Genomic DNA, 24,353 nt, shown 5'->3' on the forward strand with positions numbered 1-24,353 from the left:
GATTGATATAATAATACAGTTTTGAGGCTGGTCTTAGACTTTTATATTTTAATACATTTATACTTAATATTTAATAGGCCTATATATATATTAAATATAAATAATATAAATATATAATAAATAATAATAATAATTATATATATATATATATATATATATATATATATATATATATATATATATATATATATATATATATATGTATGTATATGTATGTTTAGGGGGGGCTGCTCATCTGGCAAGTGGAGGTCGTTCCTGGCGGTTGGTTCAGAGGGAGTCGCTCGACGACTTGTCATTTTTGCGGTCGTTCTTTCGATGTCACATTGACGGCAGTCGCGAGACTGAGCTTTGAGATTGATCCCACACACCAGACAACTTTGGAGCAGACTGGCACGCTTTATCAGTGATCATATTTACCCCCAGTTTAATTTATGCTGGAAAAATATTTTGTTTGGCTACACTGAATGTAATAAAAAACTAAATTCTCAGTTTTATATGGTTAATTTGTTAATTATTTTATCCAAATTTTACATACATAAGTCTAAATTTTCTGGTAGGAGGCCAAACTTCCTGGAACTGTCTGCATATGTTGGTCAATATACTGTATATCCTCCCTCTGTGATTGTGAGAATAAAAAAGCTGTTTAAGAATATGATCTTTGTAAGCTTTACAAAATATTTGTTTAAATGTATGTTTTTTTTCTTCTCTATCTTGCTGTCAACCCCTGGGGTATTTATGATGGTTTGGTTGTGTATTAATGTTGTATACACTTATCTCAGCGAACTGTATTCAATCCTGTGTATACTTTTGTTGTCAATAAAGTTGTTAAAAAAAAGCTTTGTGATTGATCGGAGAAACCCCGCGAACCACCGTTTTACGTCAACGCAGCCGTTTTGTTCTAGAAAGAAACTGCTAGAACAACGTTAGCTCGAAACAAGGTAGCAGCCAACGTTCATCGGTACATTCTCAACTCGTAACCGAAAACGGAGGACAACACGTGATTTTGGCGAAGAGTAAAAATGTGAGTAAGACCGTGACATGTACAACTGATTTAAGTTAAGCTAACACTAGATCACATATATCTTTAAGCCAACTTGCTTCTGTACGCTAGCTGCTGTCGCCAACCCAGCAAACATTTTTACGTCTATTTGACGTCTAATCAACGTCGGTCAGGCAGGTCGATTCGACTTCTGAGGTGCTGAAATGAAAGTTTTTCTGACGTCGGATTTCGATGGCTCTTCGACGGCATCAATTCACGTCGTTTCGACGACATATCAACGGCTCACAGAGCAGGCTACTTCAATCTATGTCATTATTACGTCGTATAGACGACTTTTCCACGTCTCTACGTGACGTCTATTTGACGTCTAATCAACGTCGGTCTCATGACCGAAGTCATTTCAACATAGTTTCGACGGCATATCAACCTTTGTCAAAATACACATGTAATGTATTGCATTTAAAAATATGTTTACCTAAATCTAGTTTCAACTAGTGCCTACATAAGTGGCATTACCACATCCATACATGACAAGCACAGCTCTTGTGCTGTATACATGTGCAATTCTCAATGCTCTAATCTACAACTATTTAAATTAACTTATCAATTTCAGCAAAAAAATCCTTAAAATGCAGAGGTCAAAAAGTCCAATAGACAACACCAGCAAATTTCACATTTGCAAGCTTAAAATATCACAGGAATGGTGAACCTGGTCAAAACTTTCATAGTAAATAAACTCACCTGTGATAAAGTAAAAAATACTTGAGTAATGTTCACCCATACTGTAAAATACAAGTAGTACATGGACTAATCTCAGGTAAAAAAAAAAAAAAAAGACAGCATTCAGGACCAGATATATGTAACGAGTTATCTATATATTGAATAATGGAATAAAAAACGAACATGTATATTGGAACAAATGTTTTATTGACTTCCTTTTTATTGCAATCCTGTGGGGGTCTGCCCCTTGCCCCCACTCCTTGCTGGGGCATGTTTAAGGTGGTTCTGAATCACACTCTCTATTTCTGCATCTGTGGCCTTTGGACTCCATTTCTTCACAGCAGCTGGAGAGAGGGCATAAGAAAAAAATAAACATTTTTACAGAGCGCCTATTCAGATGTTAAATGCACTTTATAGATGGCAAGAACAAATTATAGAGCGAAAACCTTCTGCGCATGCTCCGTCTCTCCGTCACGTTTTAGGTGTATGTCAAGCGACACCTATAGGCCTGGCATATGAACTACAGCGTTTTCGGTGGATCCGTCTAGATGCAAATATTCTTGAAACAATGCCGAGGAAGACGGAGAAAAAATAACGTTTTCGCCCGTCTGGACGGCCCCTTAAAGTGTTATGGTTCTGTAACGATGCTAAACCGAGAGTTGCACAGATGTTCGGCTCGGTTTAGCATCGAGCACCTCACGTAGCCTGTGAGCTAACTCAGGGCTAGCTTCACACGGCAGCTAACTCGGCTGCTAGCCGCCGCTCGGTTACGGATAAAAGCAACAAAAAAACAGCTATCTGTAACAATACACGATGCAGCAACAAAATCAAAACTCTAACATGCAACTGATAAACGTATAATGTCTTACCAAACACGGTTTCATTTTAAATTACAGTACTTTTAGTAACTCACCTTTCACAGGTGTCTGTGTCTCCTCCTCGTCAACTGACGCTGCAAAGTTCTTCTTGCGCATGCGTAGGAAACCGCTAGGTGCGCTAACTACGCAAGGAAAAATAGTTCCTAGATGGATGCTAGAATCACAAACATTTTAGCCCACATTGCCAATATGATACTACATTATTTTCTTAAATTCACGAACATATTTCCATTATTTCGAATAGTTTTTAACATTCGTGCGTTGATATGTCGTTGAAACAACGTCTAAATGAAGGTCATTTCAGCCCCTCAGGTAGACGTCAGATCAACCTGCCTGCCCGACGTTAATCAGACGTCCCGACATGATTGGATATCTGCATCTCGACACAGCAGTAGATAGAGGAAATCATTCTTGACAGTGTTTTTTCAGTTAAATATGTTTTCTTTGAGATCGTATTCCCCCTAATGTTATCATGTCGAAAAAAAGTTGAATTAAAGTCACGTCGTGACGCGACGTCGATTGGACGTCTTCATCTAGACGCAGGTCGAGCAAATGTTTTCTGGCAGTGTTTATTCAGTTAAGCCTCTCTAAAATGCATATTTAATAAGGTCATATTTGCCATGATATTATTTTATGATGTCGAAAAACAGTCGAATTAAAGTCACGTCGTGACGCGACATCGATTGGACGTCTTCATCTAGACGCAGGTTGAGAAAACGTTTTTTGGCAGTGTTTATTCAGTTAAACCGCTCTAAAATGCATATTTAATTAGGTCATATTTGCCATGATATTATTTTATGATGTTGAAAAACAGTCGAATTAAAGTCACGACGTGACGCAACGTCGATTAGACGTCTTCATCTAGACGCAGGTCGAGAAAATGTTTGCTGGGAAGGCAAGACAAGTTTGTTTGTACAGGACATTTCAACAAGGCAAACCTTTACAAACTCACATAAAACTGAGGGTTGGTACGAGTGCGGGAAATCCCTGAAAAAACTTGCATTTTAGTGTGTTTTTTTCAAGGTTTGAAAAGTGCTTGGATTTAGAAGACCGTGCTTGAAAGTGCTTGAAATGTATGTTCTATGTGATGACATATATATTTAGCATTATAGCATTATCTGACATTTCTGCATGAAAAATGACTTTTGATGATGAACAGATGATGAAAATAGTTGGTGATTATATTTCTGTGGATCTGTTAGTGGAATTAGTTTTCCTTTCATTTGTGGTCCTTCTGTAAAAAGCTGTCTCCAAACATCATGTTGGTTGTTTAGAGGACAATAACATCTCATTTAATGTGATGAACAAGTACAATATTAAGTAGACTGAATATGAGGATTGGATTGATACAAATATGTAGTTTACCACAGCTGGAAAAGCATGGAAATGCACCTTGAAATGCTTGAATTTAACTTTGGAAAAGGTGTAGGAACCCTGAAAATGGCATTAAAGCAGGATATCAAAGATATACAATTATATATATATATAAATATATCACGATACGATATTCTATCGATTCAACAATTATTTGCTGATTCCACAAGGTCTGGCATGATGTGATTTAGAGTCGTCTTTGATTCCTATGCTCAATATTGAGACAATATGCTTATTTATTAAAATCAATTAGATTTATATCAAGTCACAAAAAGAGCAAAAATATAATTTGACACTTTTATTATTGAACTCTTCCAGCGATTGAAGTTAAAAAAAACAATACTATATATAATCTTTTAAATATAAAAGACGTTTCATGCTGCGATAACATTTTATTTGCAGTCTGAAGTCCTGCTTCCATCATAATGTTTCAAGCCCTAAACTGATTTATGATCTATGTGGATCTCCCCCTAAAGATCCCCTGTGATAACAAAAATACATAAATTGCTCTATGTGGGTCTCTTATGGTTCAGTGGTCAGTTAGCTTGTGTTAGTTGAGTTGCAGGTGACATGTATCTGACATGTCTGTTATCCACCAGGGACATTGTGGGACCAGCAGCTGGTGCAGTGATAGGTAACTGGAGGCAGGTGGAGCTGCAGTCATTCAGGTGAGCTCTCAGTGGTTGCTTTCAGTCCATGAGCTGGTTAGAAATCATCCAGGATGGTTTTAAGATGCTTCACATATACATACAATATATACATATAGTTTTGTTTATTTTCTTGTTGGTAGAGAATCAGATGGACTGTTTAATGTATTTCAATACAATATAAGTCTAGTTTCATTTGACATTGAAATGTAAATAATGTAATGTCATTAAAAATCAAATGATTTTTTGGGGCAAATGATAAAAGCACATTACAAGGCAAGGTAAGTCACATTTATCATTCTAGGACCTTTTATAGCAGGTAAAGTCAATGTGCTTTACCTTAAAATGCACATGCCATACAGAGAATAATACAAATGAAACATATTGTGCAACATCTACAAAAATACATAAAAAACCCACAAGAAAACGGCAAAAAGTGGCAAAAAACACTCACCCTCCAAAATACATTGATAAACTCTGCATCCACATCACAGACACAAACCACATACACAGTTATGTACATCAAACACAGCAACAAGTCACATAATAATACAAATAACATTTGCAACTACAAAAGATAAGAGAACATTAAAAAATACAAGAAACAAGAAAACACAAGGGCAAAAAAACAAAAAACTCTCACCTTCCAGAATAGCTCTGCAGCCACCTCAGACACAAACAGCAAACACAGCTATAAGCAGAGACAAAAACTTAGAAGATACAAGTTAACAGTAACACATAACCGGGGTTTGAGAGCAATATTTGCACGGGCCCATTGTCAAAGATGCATTATGTACAGTTTTTTACAACAACAAATTGCCACATTTTTGGGGGAAATGTATTTGCCCTTTTTGGAGAGATAATAGGAAATCAAAAGACAGACTCTGAATTTGATGAACTAGAGTGTTCAGAGACCTAATATATGAATATAGATGTATTAGGGCTGGGCGAAATTGCCTTTTACAATATTTTTAGGCCATGTCACGAAACACAATATATCTCTCGATATTTTGCCTTAGCCTTGAATTAACACTTTGATGCATACAATCACACCAGTATGATGATTCTATATGTCTACATTAAAATATTCTTGTTCATACTGCATTAATATATGCTAATTTTAAACTTTCATACAAAAAAGGGGAAATCACAACTAAGTCAAAGTTAACAAAACTGTATTTATTAAACAGTGAGTGGCACAAACATAAAATTGTAATTTCAAAACAGAAAGTGCAGGTTTTCTGCAAAACTGTCACAGAGACAACATTTCAAAACAAGAAATTAGTGCACTTTTATGCATGCTGTAACTCACATGGCATTTCAAAACACAAACACAAAATTAAAGTGCAGTTTTTGTACATAATGCCACTTCAATATTTTAAAACAAATAAAGTGCCTTTTTGTGCATGTTATCACTAAGATGACGTTTCAAATCACTGAAAAAAAATGTCTGGATGGCTTATTTGATGTTTTTTCATGGCGAAAAAGACTATGGAGTCCATTTTCGCTGGTCTTACACTTTAACGAGCAGTTGGACAGGTGTACCTAATAAAGTGGCCGGTGAGTGTATATATTGCTGGAAACGTATCTGGTTCCTCCGATCTTTATCTTTATTCACTGCTGTGTTTTAATCTCCTACAACCTGAAATTAAAGATACGTCAGGTTAGAGAAAGTGGGTTGCAGGTAAGTAGGAATAGATTAATGATGGAACAGCCTTTTGTCCACAGCTGGGTCTGATGATAGGTCAAATAGTTAAAAATAAGTACTGCGCTTTCGTGTCACTTCTAACCCAAAATTTGTGGTTATTGATGACTAACTACCATTTCAATGAGATTTTAAAGAAATGCAAAAACTGGTACAGTTCTCTATTCTTATAAGCCTGCATGTAATTATCTTGGGTTGAGGTCACATTAAAATATGGTATATACTATGTAAATACTTAAAACATGTGAAGCTCATATTCGGTTTAATAGCGGATAAAATTACAAATTAAAAACTCAAGAATATTTACATTAACATGAATTTAAATCACACCGACTGTTGAATATCAAACAAAAACCAAGCCTTAAAGGACCTGTTTATAGACAGTACATTTACACTATTTGAAGATGTTGTTTATTGAGTTCCTTGACTTTTGTTCCTTCCCATGTTTGCAACAGAAGTATTTGTACATATGAATATCAAACACCAACACTGTATCCCCCCCTTTTTTAAATTCCGAACAGTAACAAACACATTCAACATGGCAAACAAAAATGTCCACACATATTTTGCTATATTTCAATTATTACTATAAAACACCTACGCATTTTTGAGAACTACAGTTTTATTGAACAACATAGATGATACATGAAGTTAGATCTGATGGCCTTGTCTTTGATGCCATAGATGAGAGCACTCAGACATCTGGGGAAAAGGATGAAACACACATAAAGCATACTATGGATTCGTACCATTGATAACCTGTCAGTGGTTTTTGAGATGGCAGTAACCAAGGGGCTGTGTAAAGTTGAACAGAGACTGAGGACCAGCTGCAACAAATGCAGCAGCAGTGTGTTACGAGCCTTACAAGCTGAAGCTTTGTCTGTGGAGGCTGACCTGGCTGCTATCACCACAGCAACAAAAGAGGAAGTGACTGCCACACTAGCTGATACAAACACAATTGAAGTGTACACCTTTTCATAATCATCAGACATTCGGCCAAGAAGTATTCTTTCCTTGGCACAAAAATCTTTCATCTGCAGACTCACCATGTCCTGTAATGGGTAATCTAACATTAAAATAACTAGTATGAGTATATTAAGTAAGCTGAAGGCCCAAATCACAATAATAGCCACTGCTGTGTTTCTGATGGTAATAATGGTAGCATGTCTCAGTGGGTAGCACACAGCCACATATCTCTCCAGAGACATCACCACCAGCGTGAGAGGGGAGATTGGACCTGTTAGATCAGTAAGCATGGCAAAAACACCACATACTGGATATGTCAGTGTTATTCTACAAGCAGACAGTAGGTAAAGTAATTGGCTCAGTGCCATCTGTATGGTGTCTGCACAAAGGAGGTTAAACAAAAGAATGTAACGGGAGGTCTCACGAAACACCAATTTACTCCTCAAAGTGAATAACATGATCCCGTTAATGAAGAGAAACACACAGCACGTCAATGTAATTGGAGCAGAAAACAACATAATTTCCAGTATTCCCAGTTTCTGCTGTTCAAAAGTGATGTTCATCTGAAATGAAGTTTCATACAACATAGTATAGCCAATTATGGGAGCCACTTGAAATTGAGATGAGCATCTTTCTATCCACATTTAAATTACCTGAAATAGCATTTCAGACCTTCCAACTCTATTGAATCCATATTTAAGTACAACACAGAAACAAAATGAATCTTGCGCAAATTGCGCTCTCAGAAAAGTAAAAATCCCATTGTTTTCACAGTCATGTCTATTGAGTTCACAGGCAAAACAGAAAGTGACCCACATGCATTAATTTACCCAGTGACGGTTAACATGTTGGATGCCATACCTGACTCCACGTGAGCAGAACTGGTCTGCAGGGTTTGTCTGGCATCACATGCATTTTAAGAACTCAATCCTCACACCCACTTCACGTGATATCATCACACATGGCAACTGGATCTGTAATGGGTGATGTAATCATTTCAAATTTATTTCTCTATACCCTAGTCCATGTCATCATATTTCTCTTTGTAGATATGACACGAGTGGTTTTCTGATTTAGGAAGAAAAATTAGGAATATATAATTAGTCAGGATTTTTTGGTTCGTATGTAATTTATTTTGTCTATGAAAACGTATCATTTTTAAACAATTGGTACTTCCAATTAAAATAGTACCAGCTAACGAAACTCCTATAAGCCAAATACCTTTTAACGACTGTAAAACATGGACATGAGATTCATTCACATTCAATCAGTCAATCAATCAACTTTAATTGCCAGAATCATTGTCCATTAAAAGACACATACAAATACATATAGCAAGACATACACAGACACAATTAAAAAAGGCAAGGCAAGGCAACTTTATTTGTATAGCACATTTCATACACAAGGCAGACTCAAAGTGCTTCACATCATACAACAAAGTGAAAAAAAAAAAATAGAAGAGTTAAAAGAAAATAAAGGCAAATTTAAAAATGCATTACAGAAAGAAAGGAGAATAAAAACAAATTTGCAATAATTAAAAACAGTGCAGACATTAAAAGATTTAGCAGAAAGCTATGGTGAACATAAAAGTTTTCAGTCTAGTTTTAAAAGTGGTCAGAGTTGGGGCAAGTCTTACATCTTCAGGAAGTTTATTCCAGCCATTTGTTGCATAGTGACTAAATGATGCTCTCCCGTGATTGTTGTTTACTCTGGGAATCACTAACAGATTGGTCTCAGAAGATCTTAGTGGTCTAGAAGGCTTATGTAGTGGGAGCATATCAGTGATATCCTTCGGTCCTAGACCATGTAGTGATTTATATGTGAGCAGGAGGATTTTGAAATCAATCCTCTGACATACAGGGAGCCAATGCAAGGATTTAAGAATTGGTGTAATGTGCTCACATTTTTTGGTCTTTGTAAGAACTCTAGCAGCAGCGTTCTGAACAAGCTGTAGCTGCCTGACAGTTTTTTTCGGAAGACCTGCAAGGAGACCATTACAGTAGTCTAGCCTACTAGTAATCAAGGCATGTACACGTTTTTCTAAGTCTTGAGCTGACATGAGCCCTCTAAGTCTTGCTACATTTTTTAGGTGATAGTAGGCTGATTTTGTTACTGATTTAACGTGACTGTCGAAATGTAAATCAGAATCCATAATAACCACAAGATTTCTGGCTTTGTTTGAGGTTTTCAGGGACAGAGAGTGAAGGTGTTGAATTACTTTAAACCTTTCTTTTTTAGCACCAAAAACAATTATCTCAGTTTTGTCCTCATTTAGTTGTAGGAAGTTTTGGCACATCCAGTCTTTGACTTGCTCAATGCACTGGCACAGAAGATCTATGGGGCGATAGTCGTTTGGTGATAGTGCTACATAGATTTGGGTGTCATCGGCATAGCAATGGTGGTCAATGTTATTATTTTGCATGATTTGTCCTAGTGGGAGCATGTTCTGTAGATGTTGAATAAAGTCGGCCCCAAGATTGAACCTTGGGGGACTCCACACGTTACATTGGTAGGTTCTGATACAAAGTCGCCAATGGAAACAAAATAGTTCCTATCTTGTAGATATGACTTGAACCAGTTTAAGACTGTGCCTGAGAGCCCCACCCAGTTTTCCAACCTGTCCAAGAGTATTGAGTGGTCGACAGTGTCAAATGCAGCACTGAGGTCTAATAGCATTAATATTTAAGTTTTGCCAGAGTCTGTGTTAAGACGGATGTCATTTACAACTTTAATAAGGGCCGTCTCGGTGCTATGAAAAGGTCGAAATCCTGACTGGAAGTTGTTGTGGCAGCCAGTTGAAGCCAGGAAGTGATTTAGTTGTTGGAGGACAACTTTCTCAATTATTTTACTTATGAAGGGTAGATTTGAAATTGGTCTGTAGTTGTTGATAATAGAGGCATCTAGGCTCCGCTTTTTTAGAAGAGGTTTAATGACTGCAGTTTTGAAGGCCTTTGGGAAATTGCCTGATTGAATGGAGTTATTAACTATTTGCAATACCTCTATTGATAGGCAGTCAAAAACATTCTTAAAAAAGTTGGTAGGTAAAGCATCAAGGCAGCAGGTGGATGATTTTAGATTTGTCACCATTTCCACTAGAGTTTTAGAGTCTATGGCATTAAAGCTTGCCATTATTGCTGTGTTACTTTTGCCTGAACAGGGTGGTGATCCAACTTTTTTGTTTGAGATATTGATGGCGCGTCTGATGCCTTCAATTTTATTATTGGGACCTAACCGTTAGGACTACACAATGCGGCCTACAAAGCCTACACAATGCGGCCGGACAAAGGAACAAAGGAGATAAAAACTACAACCACCATTTTAGTGTCACCTCCACCTGGACGCGAGATCTGACGTCACACAACTGGTGCCCTATTGGCTGACAACTGCATGGGACTCCAGGGGGTCCCCCGGACCAGCCGTGAGCTATAAATCCTGGCGCCACCAGAAGAACCTCCTCTCTCCAACGTAACTCGCGTTACACCAGGAGGTGAACATTACGTCTGCAACGTTTTCCTTTGTCCTAGGCCGCAGTCTTTCCCCCAAACTCGCTGGACGAGCAACAGACTGTTTTACCCCTCTTTTTCTCTACTCGTTTTATTTTTCTTTTGTTTATAATTTTGGATCCCGAGGAGACCACCGCGACAGCGCGACTCTCCCGTTCCCCGCGGTAAGAAGAAAAACTTTCTTCGTCCCAGCTGCCAGCAGAATGGATAACTCGACCCGTCTTTGTCTGAAATCAGCTGACTAAATCGCCGAGCCCCGCGATTGTTCCTCATTTCCCTGCAGAAGGAAGAATAACTAATGGTTTTCTTCAACCAATTGGATCCGGCGCTGAACGAGCGCCCACGAACTACCCTGATGTGAGGGACGAAACCCTCACATCGACGCATCTCACATCGACAAAAGTAAGAGGCTATTTGTCTGGGCAGAAGCAGAGATTCGATAGTGTAGGACATGCTTGTAATTCTTGTTAATGTGTTTTAAGTTCTGATCGCGGACCGCCGAGTCCGTTTGTTCATGTGATGCTGTATGTGAATGCTGATCGTGTACCCACGCAGCTGGGTCGATTTCTGTAACAGTGTTTCCGACTAACCTCCGCCATATTCGCGAGCTCAGAAAGCCTCTACTATCAGTTAAAAGACCGGTCTCGCGGAATAAACGCCAGTTCATTCACGCGCGCCCGTGTGATAACGGCATGCCTTCTGAGCCTCAGAATATCGCTCGCGCATTCTCTCTCTCTTTGTTTGTGTCCCGCTAACACACACACACACATACACGCCGCACACACGTGTCCTAAGCCAGCTGTTCCCGGCGGACGCTAGGGACATAGCTACATCCTGTGGCTGCACTCGGCCATCTCTCCACCTCTCTCTCTCTCTCGCTACCCCATCGGACGTCAGTGGCTCCGCCCCTGAACGCTGCAAGGAATAGCTCCATCTGGTGGCCGCACATAGCCATCCCTCTCTCTCCCTCGCTCTCTCTCTCTCGACACGCACGCACACACAAGCACATGCACGCACGCACGCACGCACATACGCACACACACACACTCCACGTGTGTCTCTCCCTTTGTTTAGCTTAGCTTTGTGTGTTAGGTAGTTAGGTAATAAGGCTTTGTTAATTGCAGTGTTATTGATTGTGATCATTATTACTGATTTAAATATATCTTATTATATTATAACTAGCGGTCTCTTGTACTTGTTGTGTATATGTCACTGGATAACAGCAGGTTGTGAAGGCTAGTGCTTGAATTTCACGCCCTTCTTAATTGTTAGATTGTTTTTATGCTTCCATGCCAATGATCACGATGATTGGCATGTGAGTATAAAACCTTTATATTGAGACTGAATACAGTTTTAGGTTATCTTTTCCCTGATCCCAGGGTGGTGCCCCGTTTATTCATGATTATATCATGATAATATATTAAATATAATTATTAATACCGATAATCATATTGATATTGATAGTTAACTGTTGATAACCAAATCTGCTCCTGCTACAACCCCAACATATAAAAGAATGCAAACTCATTGCATTTCTGCGTGGAATGGAGTTTAGCTTGTGTTGGGGGGTTGGTCAGTCTGTCAACAGTTGCAAATAGGGTTTTCGCCTTATTAGTGTTGTTGTTTATGATATTGGAGAAGTATGTTTCTCTCGCACTTTTTAAGACTAAATTGTAGGCCCGGAGGCTCTCTTTATAGATGTCATTGTGAATATGAAGTTTAGTACTCCGCCAGATTCGTTCAGCCTTCCTGCACTCTCTTCTCTGGGCTGTCACAACAGCAGCTTTTCTCCAGGGTGCCTTTTGCTTACCAGACAAAAAAGACAAATATGCCAATGTTTCCACATGGGTATCGCATGGGTGACTGGTATCGCAGTCCAGGATTTGACAGCAGCATAATAATAAAATGTCATGAACCATTCAGTCAGCAAATAAATTTGTACATCAAATTTCTCAACAGTGCATGAATTGTGTTGACTCCTACCATACAGAATAGTTCATTTGCACTGATCCACCTTGGTTTTTTGAGCAGTATCATCATAGGCAACTTGAAATTTCTGGAGGCTAGACTTTTTAAACTTGGTCCACAAGGGGGCAGTATACTGAAGAGTACAGTATGCCTTAAAAAGGCTTATCTTTACATTATCTGAGCACTAGTGGAATTTCCTAACCAGCATGTTAGCTTGTGCATATAACATGCGGCGCTGCCTAAATATGTCATCATCATCACATTTGATCTGTGATGATGTGACCCAGACATTTAGTTTTGTGGCTTACAGTTAAAGCTGGCCCTGCCAGGTAAAAAGATGGGAGGATTAGACCCTTATCCCTTTTTTTTACAGATTAAAATAGCATGCATGTGTTTGACATATTTGACACCATACTCAGTACTATATATTCAGCATCTGTTGAAACCTAGCACTGCTAGGAGAAAAGCTAGCTAAATCGTCAGCATACATAAGATGGTTTACCAGGGTGTTGCCAACCAAGACAGGCCCCTCTCTGGCCCTACCTGCCAGGACCCAGGCCTTGTATGCATTCTTAGCTTCAGCATGATGAGAATCCACATGCTAATTCCACCCTGGCATGATGCGCTGACTCTTATTAGAGTAAGTAAAGCATGGCCTAGTGGCCTCATACTTAGCTCCTAGAATTCAATTATACTTACAGAGGTCCTTACAGTGAGAGCTATCATTACAATTCACATCAGAGCACAAATTTGCATCTCTGGGTTTATATACATCACCTGAAAGACCATCAGTTCTTCCATAGTATAACATCACATCTTCATTTGTGAGCACAATCAAATGTCAGGTTTCGGGCAAGGAGGGAGGACTCAGATGCAGAGGCAGTGTGAAAAAAATGGTCTTTATTCAAAAAACTCAACAGGTGGCAAAAGTGCAAAACAAAAGACAGAGAAGGAAAAGACTAACTCTAAAAAATAAACTAACACTACAAACTGAGATGGCTTGGAACATGACGTGACGAGAGACGTAGGACGAACTGGCACAAGACAAGGGGAGACGCAGACTTAAATACACAGAGGGATAATGGGCAACAGGTGACAACAATCAGGGATCAGGGATGACATCAGACAAGGGAACACATGAGGAAGGGCAAGTGACCTGAAACGAGAGGGGAGTTATTTTCAAAATAAAACAGGAAATGACAAGACAAAAACCCAAGACGAGACATTACCTCACCGGCGTGACATCAAGTAACGTGACAAAAGGGACATGGTCGATTGCGATAAGCGATAATATTGCCGTTTCGAGACCATTTTCAACTGATATAATGATAATGGCATAATAATGCAAGTACGCCCTTTCAAAGATCAAAACATTTATTTCTAAAGAATATTTAACATGAGAACTGGAAAACATTTAAAATATAACAATAATAACAATAAATAAAATGGACTCTCAATCTATTTTAACAAAAAATGCACTTGAATAAAAACACACACAACCGAAACAATAAATAAATTGGATGTTAACTAACATGCACACAGTGAAGCTGGCAGCTGCCACACGTTACAGACAGTCTGTGTAGCAGGTAAAACACCCTGCTGCACCCTGCCTACTGACAATGCGCCTCCGTTCCCCGTGTAGTTTAACTATTTGAACGATACTAAAGGGCAGCATCTCTTTAGCGATGAAGCGAACTACAGTCTGTGAGCACCTTTTTGCACTGTCCTGTTTGTACTTTGTTGTCGACTAAACGCCAGCGTGATTGTGGGGATGTCCCATCTGTAGTATTTTTTCCCCAGCTGGGAAAACTTCATCGGATGGTTATGCTTTAGGCGGTAAACTTGCACTGCACCTGCCTTGGCGCATTAAAGGTGAGGAGAGGAGCTCATTTGATTGGTGAAGATCTGAATCGGCTGTGTTAATCCCACTCCACGCCTTCTCTCCTCGTCTCCCACTCACGCATTCTCTCCTCCCTCTTTCCCACTTGCGGGGGTCGGAGTGACGGGAGGAGTGCCTGCGCTAGACTGCGCCGTGCACGAAACTTGCAAAGTCCAGGCGGACACACCCCGTCGGCGTGGAGCAGGTGTGCTGCGCCCCGACTGCGCCTGGTGTACGAAACTAGGGCCCTCAGTGTCTCGTCATAGCTCACTTGCCAAAAGAAATGCTGTTAGATTTTGAACCAATCTCATAAACCGTTGCAATGTTTGAGTGCATTAAGAAGATTATGCTCATGAAAAGATGTAGTCTAGTAGATTAGCGATAGACTTGTGCTATTTGATGAGTTCACACTTTGTACTTTTGTGTGTACGTAAAGTGTTGTTGAATGATGCAATGCATGCTTTAAAAATGACTTGAGGAGACTGGCTTTTGAGTGAGTGACTTTTGCATTTGCAAAGTGTCATGGTTCATGTGGTAATCAATTGTTGGCAGGACCGAGTCTGAATAGTCTAACATTGCAAGTCTCGTAGGCTCATCAAGATTCTCGGCAGGTTTAAGTCAACCGTTCCCAGCTAATATGAATTAATTTAGAATAAATTGAGCCAGTAATGCACCTAAGTACTTACACTCACCGGCCACTTTATTAGGTACACCTTGCTAGTACCGGGTTGGACCCCCTTTTGCCTTCAGAACTGCCTTAATCCTTCGTGGCATAGATTCAACAAGGTACTGGAAACACTCCTCAGAGAGTTTGGTCCATATTGACATGATAGCATCACGCAGTTGCTGCAGATTTGTCGGCTGCACATCTATGATGTGAATCTCCCGTTCCACCACATCCCAAAGGTGCTCTATTGGATTGAGATCTGGTGACTGTGGAGGCCATTTGAGTACAGTGAACTCATTGTCATGTTCAAGAAACCAGTCTGAGATGATTCACGCTTTATGACATGGCGCGTTATCCTGCTGGAAGTAGCCATCAGAAGATGGGTACACTGTGGTCATAAAGGGATGGACATGGTCAGCAACAATACTCAGGTAGGCTTTGGCATTGACACGATGCTCAATTGGTACTAATGAGCCCAAAGTGTGCCAATAAAATATCCCCCACACCATTACACCACCACCACCAGCCTGAACCGTTGATACAAGGCAGGATGGATCCATGCTTTCATGTTGTTGACGCCAAATTCTGACCCTACCATCCGAATGTCGCAGCAAAAAAATCGAGACTCATCAGACCAGGCAACGTTTTTCCAATCTCCTATTGTGTAATTTTGGTGAGCCTGTGTGAATTGTAGCCTCAGTTTCCTGTTCTTAGCTGACAGGAGTGGCACCCGGTGTGGTCTTCTGCTGCTGTAGCCCATCCGCCTCAAGGTTCGACGTGCTGTGCGTTCAGAGATGCACTTCTGCATACCTGCAGTAACGAGTGGTTATTTGAGTTACTGTTGCCTTACTATCAGCTCAAACCAGTCTGGCCATTCTCCTCTGACCTCTGGCATCAACAAGGCATTTGCGCCCACAGAACTGTCGCTCACTGGATATTTTCTCTTTTTCGGACCATTCTCTGTAAACCCTAGAGATGGTTGTGTGTGAAAATCCCAGTAGATCAGAAGTTTCTGAAATACTCAGACCAGCCCGTCTGGCACCAACAACCATGCCACGTTCAAAGTCACTTAAATCACCTTTCTTCCCCATTTTGATGCTCGGTTTGAACTGCAGCAGATCGTCTTGACCATGTCTACATGCCTAAATGCATTGAGTTCCGTGATTGGCTGATTAGAAATTTGCGTTAAAGTGTAAGACCGGCGAAAATGGACCCCATAGTCTTTTTCGCCATGAAAAAACATCAAATAAGCCATCCAGACATTTTTTTTCAGTGATCACCCATGTATCGAGAAAGACGCTAACAGCCCCATACACTGATTAGATTGGGGCGATGCGCCTAACGCATCCACAACGGCATATTCTAACCACTAATATTGCTCAAAATAGCACCAAACCTCTTCAGTAGCATGATAAGGTCCTTACACATAAAACTAAGCACCAACAACGTAGTTAGCGAACCTGGAGTTTATTAAAAAAGACTAGTTTACAAGTCTGTGCCTTACCAGTAGGTCCATGTTGACAGGTAGTCCATACAAGTCGATTACCGAATGCCCTGGAGTTCAGTTCAATGAGAAAAGTCTTGGCATTTATAATTCCATGGAAAATGCATTACTTGGCTGTATGTGATGATGTCTATCGAGTGTTGACACGGAAATTAAACCACAACGTTTACATGTTTTGCTGGAACAAATCATCTCCTGTTGCATTGCATTCGATAATCGACTTGTACGGACTATACTATGAGAGTACCTGGAAGTTGAGTAAGTCTTTCAAAACAGTCCTTTTTAATAAACTCCGGGTTCGCTAACTACGTTGTTGGTGTTGGTTTTATGTGTAAGGACCCTTATCATGCTACTGAAGGGGTTTGGTGCTATTTTGAGCAATATTAGTGGTTAAAATATGCCGTTGCGATGTGTTGGGCTCATCGCCCCAATCTAATTAGTGTTAGCGCTTTGGGGCTGTTAGCGTCTTTCAAGGCTTTCTCGATACATGGGTGATCACTGGAAAAAAATTTCTGGATGGCTTATTTTATGTTTTTTCATGGCGAAAAAGACTATGGGGTCCATTTTCGCCGCTCTTACACTTTAACGAGCAGTTGGACAGGTGTACCTAATAAAGTGGCCGGTGAGTGTATATATTGCTGGAAACGTATCTGGTTCCTCCGATCTTTATCTTTATTCACTGCTGTGTTTTAATCTCCTACAACCTGAAATTAAAGATACGTCAGGTTAGAGAAAGTGGGTTGCAGGTAAGTAGGAATAGATTAATGATGGAACAGCCTTTTGTCCACAGCTGGGTCTGATGACAGGTCAAATAGTTAAAAATAAGTACTGCGCTTTCGTGTCATTTCTAACACAAAATTTGTGGTTATTGATGACTAACTACCATTTCAATGAGATTTTAAAGAAATGCAAAAACTGGTACAGTTCTCGATTCATATAAACCTGCATGTAATTATCTTGGGTTGAGGTCACATTAAAATATGGTATATACTATTATGTTCCGTTTTTCTCCCCACGGAAAGGGCAACCCGGTGTACAAAAGAAATTACTCAGCATTCCACTTTTTGCTTGTTTATTTTTAAAAAGGGAAGCAGGTAATAATCTGAAAAGTAAGGAGTGCAACATTTCACTTATTATGCACATAGCACAAACATCACAGCTCACTCACCGTAATAGGTCAATAACAATAATCAATAATAAATAACATATCTATATCTCATGACAAATATCAAAATATAATTCAACTAACAATAGCATAAACTTCATTAATTAACTGCATTAATCAAAATACAAATATATAACAATAATAATTCATAATCTTTCATGTACACGTTTCAAATGTCAAGCATTATACACCATGTTCAATAACGAAAACCCATGCAAAAGTGCATTCAACCTTTCTCCGTGAACAAAAACTACAGCTCCCATGACGCCCCGCGGCAAACCAGGAAGTGCAGCCCCCACGTCAAGTGCCGGTCCCTGTGATTCACTTATCAAAACTAAACAAACAAGTATGGATAAACACGGATGGAACAACAACGTTATAAATCCAAATATTATCTTTATGTGCCACAGCTTCACCATTTCATTAACTTTTAACTTCTATTGTCAGTAACTTAACTGCTTGGATCTACCGGAGCATAGCGTTATCGCGTTTGCTTTAACGTACAATACAGGGGAGCGGACAAAACACAGAGCGACGATACAGCATAGCGTTAGCAGACAACATGAAGCGTACAACATGAAAGCACACAAGAAAACAAGAACTTAAGAGAGCTTACCAAGTGGCTGCATACCGGGTTGAAAGTCAGTACAAAGAAACTACTCTTGCGCTTCCTTTTCACGGAGTAAACACCGGTCACATGGACCCACATTCACCCATCTCTTAAAGAGGAACTACACCATTGGGCTGCTGAACCTTGAACGGTTCTCAATGAATATTACTTGCGGGATTTTAGCTCTGGATTAACATACACAAAAATAAAAAATAAACTACACAAATGACATAACTGCACAGAAAACACAACAATGTAAATACTTGAAACATGTGAAGTTCATAATTTCGGTTTAATAGCGGATAAAATTACAAATTAAACACTCAAGAATATTTACATTAACATGAATTTAAATCACACCGACTGTTGAATATCAAACAAAAACCAAGCCTTAAAGGACCTGTTTATAGACAGTACATTTACACTAATTGAAGATGTTGTTTATTGAGTTCCTTGACTTTTGTTCCTTCCCATGTTTGTAACAGAAGTATTTGTACATATGAATATCAAACACCAACACTGTATCCCCCCCTTTTTTTAAATTCCGAACAGTAAAAAACACATTCAACATGGCAAACAAAAATGTCCACATATTTTGCTATATTTCAATTATTACTATAAAACACCTACGCATTTTTGAGACCTACAGTTTTATTGAACAACATAGATGATACATGAAGTTAGATCTGATGGCCTTGTCTTTGATGCCATAGATGAGAGCACTCAGACATCTGGGGAAAAGGATGAAACACACATAAAGCATACTATAGATTTGTACCATTGTTAACCTGTCAGTGGTTTTTGAGATGGCAGTAACCAAGGGGCTGTATAAAGTTGAACAGAGACTGAGGGCCAGCTGCAACAAATGCAGCAGCAGTGTGTTACGAGCCTTACAAGCTGAAGCTTTGTCTGTGGAGGCTGACCTGGCTGCTATCACCACAGCAACAAAAGAGGAAGTGACTGTCACACTAGCTGATACAAACACAATTGAAGTGTACACCTTTTCATAATCATCAGACATTCGGCCAAGAAGTATTCTTTCCATGGTACAAAAATCATTCATCTGCAGACTCACCATGTCCTGAAATGGGTAATCTAACATTAAAATAACTTGTATGAGTATATTAAGTGAGCTGCATGCCCAAATCAAAATAATAGCCAGTGCTGTGTTTCTGATGGTAATAATGGTAGCGTGTCTCAGTGGGTAGCACACAGCCACATATCTCTCCAGAGACATCACCACCAGCGTGAGAGGGGAGATTGTAGTTGTGAGAGCAGCAAGCATTGCAAAAACACCACATACAGGATATGTCAGTGTTATTCTACAAGCAGACAGTAGGTAAAGTAATTGACTCTGTGCCATCTGCATGGTGTCTGCACAAAGGAGGTTAAACAGAAGAATGTAACGGGAGGTCTCACGAAACACCAATTTACTCCTCAAAGTGAATAACATGATCCCGTTAATGAAGAGAAACACACAGCACGTCAATGTAATTGGAGCAGAAAACAACATAATTTCCAGTATTCCCAGTTTCTGCTGTTCAACAGTGATGTTCATCTGAAAGGAAGTTTCATACAACATAGTACAACCAATTATGGGAGCCACTTGAAATTGAGATGAGCATCTTTCTATCCACATTTAAATTACCTGAAATAGCATTTCAGACCTTCCAACTCTATTGAATCCATATTTAAGTACAACACAGAAACAAAATGAATCTTGCGCAAATTGCGCTCTCAGAAAAGTAAAAATCCCATTGTTTTCACAGTCATGTCTATTGAGTTCACAGGCAAAACAGAAAGTGACCCACATGCATTAATTTACCCAGTGACGGTTAACATGTTGGATGCCATACCTGACTCCACGTGAGCAGAACTGGTCTGCAGGGTTTGTCTGGCATCACATGCATTTTAAGAACTCAATCCTCACACCCACTTCACGTGATATCATCACACATTTAACATGGCAACTGGATCTGTAATGGGTGATGTAATCATTTCAAATTTATTTCTCTATACCCTAGTCCATGTCATCATATTTCTCTTTGTAGATATGACACGAGTGGTTTTCTGATTTAGGAAGAAAAATTAGGAATATATAATTAGTCATGATTTTTTGGTTCGTATGTAATTTATTTTGTCTATGAAAACGTATCATTTTTAAACAATTGGTACTTCCAATTAAAATAGTACCAGCTAACGAAACTCCTATAAGCCAAATACCTTTTAACGACTGTAAAACATGGACATGAGATTCATTCACATTCAATCAGTCAATCAATCAACTTTAATTGCCAGAATCATTGTCCATTAAAAGACACATACAAATACATATAGCAACACATACACAGACACAATTAAAAAAGGCAAGGCAAGGCAACTTTATTTGTAAAGCACATTTCATACACAAGGCAGACTCAAAGTGCTTCACATCATACAACAAAGTGAAAAAAAAAAAAATAGAAGAGTTAAAAGAAAATAAAGGCAAATTTAAAAATGCATTACAGAAAGAAAGGAGAATAAAAACAAATTTGCAATAATTAAAAACAATGCAGACATTAAAAGATTTAGCAGAAAGCTATGGTGAACATAAACGTTTTCAGTCTAGTTTTAAAAGTGGTCAGAGTTGGGGCAAGTCTTACATCTTCAGGAAGTTTATTCCAGCCATTTGTTGCATAGTGACTAAATGATGCTCTCCCGTGATTGTTGTTTACTCTGGGAATCACTAACAGATTGGTCTCAGAAGATCTTAGTGGTCTAGAAGGCTTATGTAGTGGGAGCATATCAGTGATATACTTCGGTCCTAGACCATGTAGTGATTTATATGTGAGCAGGAGGATTTTGAAATCAATCCTCTGACATACAGGGAGCCAATGTAAGGATTTAAGAATTGGTGTAATGTGCTCACATTTTTTGGTCTTTGTAAGAACTCTAGCAGCAGCGTTCTGAACAAGCTGTAGCTGCCTGACAGTTTTTTTCGGAAGACCTGCAAGGAGACCATTACAGTAGTCTAGCCTACTAGTAATAAAGGCATGTACAAGTTTTTCTAAGTCTTGAGCTGACATGAGCCCTCTAAGTCTTGCTACATTTTTTAGGTGATAGTAGGCTGATTTTGTTACTGATTTAACGTGACTGTCGAAATGTAAATCAGAATCCATAATAACCCTAAGATTTCTGGCTTTGTTTGAGGTTTTCAGGGACAGAGAGTGAAGGTGTTGAATTACTTTAAAGCTTTCTTTTTTAGCACCAAAAACAATTATCTCAGTTTTGTCCTCATGTATTTGTAGGAAGTTTTGGCACATCCAGTCTTTGACTTGCTCAATGCACTGGCACAGAAGATCTTTGGGGCGATAGTCGTTTGGTGCTACATAGATTTGGGTGTCATCGGCATAGCAATGGTGGTCAATGTTATTATTTTGCATGATTTGTCCTAGTGGGAGCATGTACTGTAGATGTTGAATAAAGTCGGCCCCAAGATTGAACCTTGGGGGACTCCACACGTTACATTGGTAGGTTCTGATACAAAGTCGCCAATGGAAACAAAATAGTTCCTATCTTGTAGATATGACTTGAACCAGTTTAAGACTGTGCCTGAGAGCCCCACCCAGTTTTCAACCTGTCCAAGAGTATTGAGTGGTCGACAGTGTCAAATGCAGCACTGAGGTCTAATAGCATTAATATTTAAGTTTTGCCAGAGTCTGTGTTAAGACGGATGTCATTTACAACTTTAATAAGGGCCGTCTCGGTGCTATGAAAAGGTCGAAATCCTGACTGGAAGTTGTTGTGGCAGCCTGTTGAAACCAGGAAGTGATTTAGTTGTTGGAGGACAACTTTCTCAATTATTTTACTTATGAAGGGTAGATTTGAAATTGGTCTGAAGTTGTTGATAATAGAGGCATCTAGGCTCCGCTTTTTTAGAAGAGGTTTAATGACTGCAGTTTTGAAGGCCTTTGGGAAATTGCCTGATTGAATGGAGTTATTAACTATTTGCAATACCTCTATTGATAGGCAGTCAAAAACATTCTTAAAAAAGTTGGTAGGTAAAGCATCAAGGCAGCAGGTGGATGATTTTAGATTTGTCACCGTTTCCACTAGAGTTTTAGAGTCTATGGCATTAAAGCTTGCCATTATTGCTGTGTTACTTTTGCCTGAACAGGGTGGTGATCCAACTTTTTTGTTTGAGATATTGATGGCGCGTCTGATGCCTTCAATTTTATTAGTATATGTTGGGACCTAACCGTTAGGACTACACAATGCGGCCTACAAAGCCTACACAATGCGGCCGGACAAAGGAACAAAGGAGATAAAAACTACAACCACCATTTTAGTGTCACCTCCACCTGGTCGCGAGATCTGACGTCACACAACTGGTGCCCTATTGGCTGACAACTGCATGGGACTCCAGGGGGTCCCCCGGACCAGCCGTGAGCTATAAATCCTGGCGCCACCAGAAGAACCTCCTCTCTCCAACGTAACTCACGTTACACCAGGAGGTGAACATTACGTCTGCAACGTTTTCCTTTGTCCTAGGCCGCAGTCTTTCCCCCAAACTCGCTGGACGAGCAACAGACTGTTTTACCCCTCTTTTTCTCTACTCGTTTTATTTTTCTTTTGTTTATCATTTTGGATCCCGAGGAGACCACCGCGACAGCGCGACTCTCCCGTTTCCCGCGGTAAGAAGAAAAACTTTCTTCGTCCCAGCTGCCAGCAGAACGGATAACTCGACCCGTCTTTGTCTGAAATCAGCTGACTAAATCGCAGAGCCCCGCGATTGTTCCTCATTTCCCTGCAGAACGAAGAATAACTAACGGTTTTCTTCAACCAATTGGATCCGGCGCTGAACGAGCGCCCACGAACTACCGTCCGTTGCCGGCGTCAAGGAACGCCATCACCGCACGGGACGAAACCCTCACATCGACGCATCTCACATCGACAAAAGTAAGAGGCTATTTGTCTGGGCAGAAGCAGAGATTCGATAGTGTAGGACATGCTTGTAATTCTTGTTAATGTGTTTTAAGTTCTGATCGCGGACCGCCGAGTCCGTTTGTTCATGTGCTGCTGTATGTGAATGCTGATCGTGTACCCACGCAGCTGGGTTGATTTCTGTAACAGTGTTTTCGACTAACCTCCGCCATATTCGCGAGCTCAGAAAGCCTCTACTATCAGTTAAAAGACCGGTCTCGCGGAATAAACGCCAGTTCATTCACGCGCGCCCGTGTGATAGCGGCACGCCTTCTGAGCCTCAGAATATCGCTCGCGCATTCTCTCTCTCTTTGTTTGTGTCCCGCTAACACACACACACACATACACGCCGCACACACGTGTCCTAAGCCAGCTGTTCCCGGCGGACACTAGGGACATAGCTACATCCTGTGGCTGCACTCGGCCATCTCTCCACCCCTCTCTCTCTCTCGCTACCCCATCGGACGTCAGTGGCTCCGCCCCTGAACGCTGCGAGGAATAGCTTCATCTGGTGGCCGCACATCCCTCATCATCCCTCTCTCTCCCTCGCTCTCTCTCTCTCGACACGCACGCACACACACGCACATGCACACGCACGCACGCACACACATACGCACACACACACACTCCACGTGTGTCTCTCCCTTTGTTTAGCTTAGCTTTGTGTGTTAGGTAGTTAGGTAATAAGGCTTTGTTAATTGCAGTGTTATTGATTGTGATCATTATTACTGATTTTAATAAATCTTATTATATTATAACTAGCGGTCTCTTGTGCTTGTTGTGTATATGTCACTGGATAACA

At 40.0% G+C, this 24,353-nt stretch overlaps 2 protein-coding genes across 2 annotated transcripts; both read right to left on the reverse strand.

Annotated features, from left to right (window-relative positions):
* Positions 1–6,938: 6,938 nt before the first annotated feature.
* Positions 6,939–7,764, reverse strand: LOC311025275 (odorant receptor 131-2-like; the record flags this gene model as incomplete). Its single annotated transcript, XM_084028123.1, has 1 exon — positions 6,939–7,764. Exon 1 carries the CDS (start codon positions 7,746–7,748, stop codon positions 6,939–6,941), a length of 810 nt encoding a protein of 269 aa, XP_083884249.1. The 5' UTR covers positions 7,749–7,764.
* An 11,468-nt stretch (positions 7,765–19,232) lies between these two features.
* Positions 19,233–20,042, reverse strand: LOC311025277 (odorant receptor 131-2-like; the record flags this gene model as incomplete). The annotated part of the gene is made up of 1 exon (XM_084028128.1): positions 19,233–20,042. The coding sequence occupies one exon, from the start codon at positions 20,040–20,042 to the stop codon at positions 19,233–19,235; it is 810 nt and encodes a 269-aa protein (XP_083884254.1).
* Positions 20,043–24,353: the final 4,311 nt, after the last annotated feature.

The sequence above is a fragment of the Eutrigla gurnardus genome (assembly GCF_963514095.1).
Source record: "Eutrigla gurnardus genome assembly, chromosome: 15".
NCBI lineage: Eukaryota > Metazoa > Chordata > Actinopteri > Perciformes > Triglidae > Eutrigla > Eutrigla gurnardus.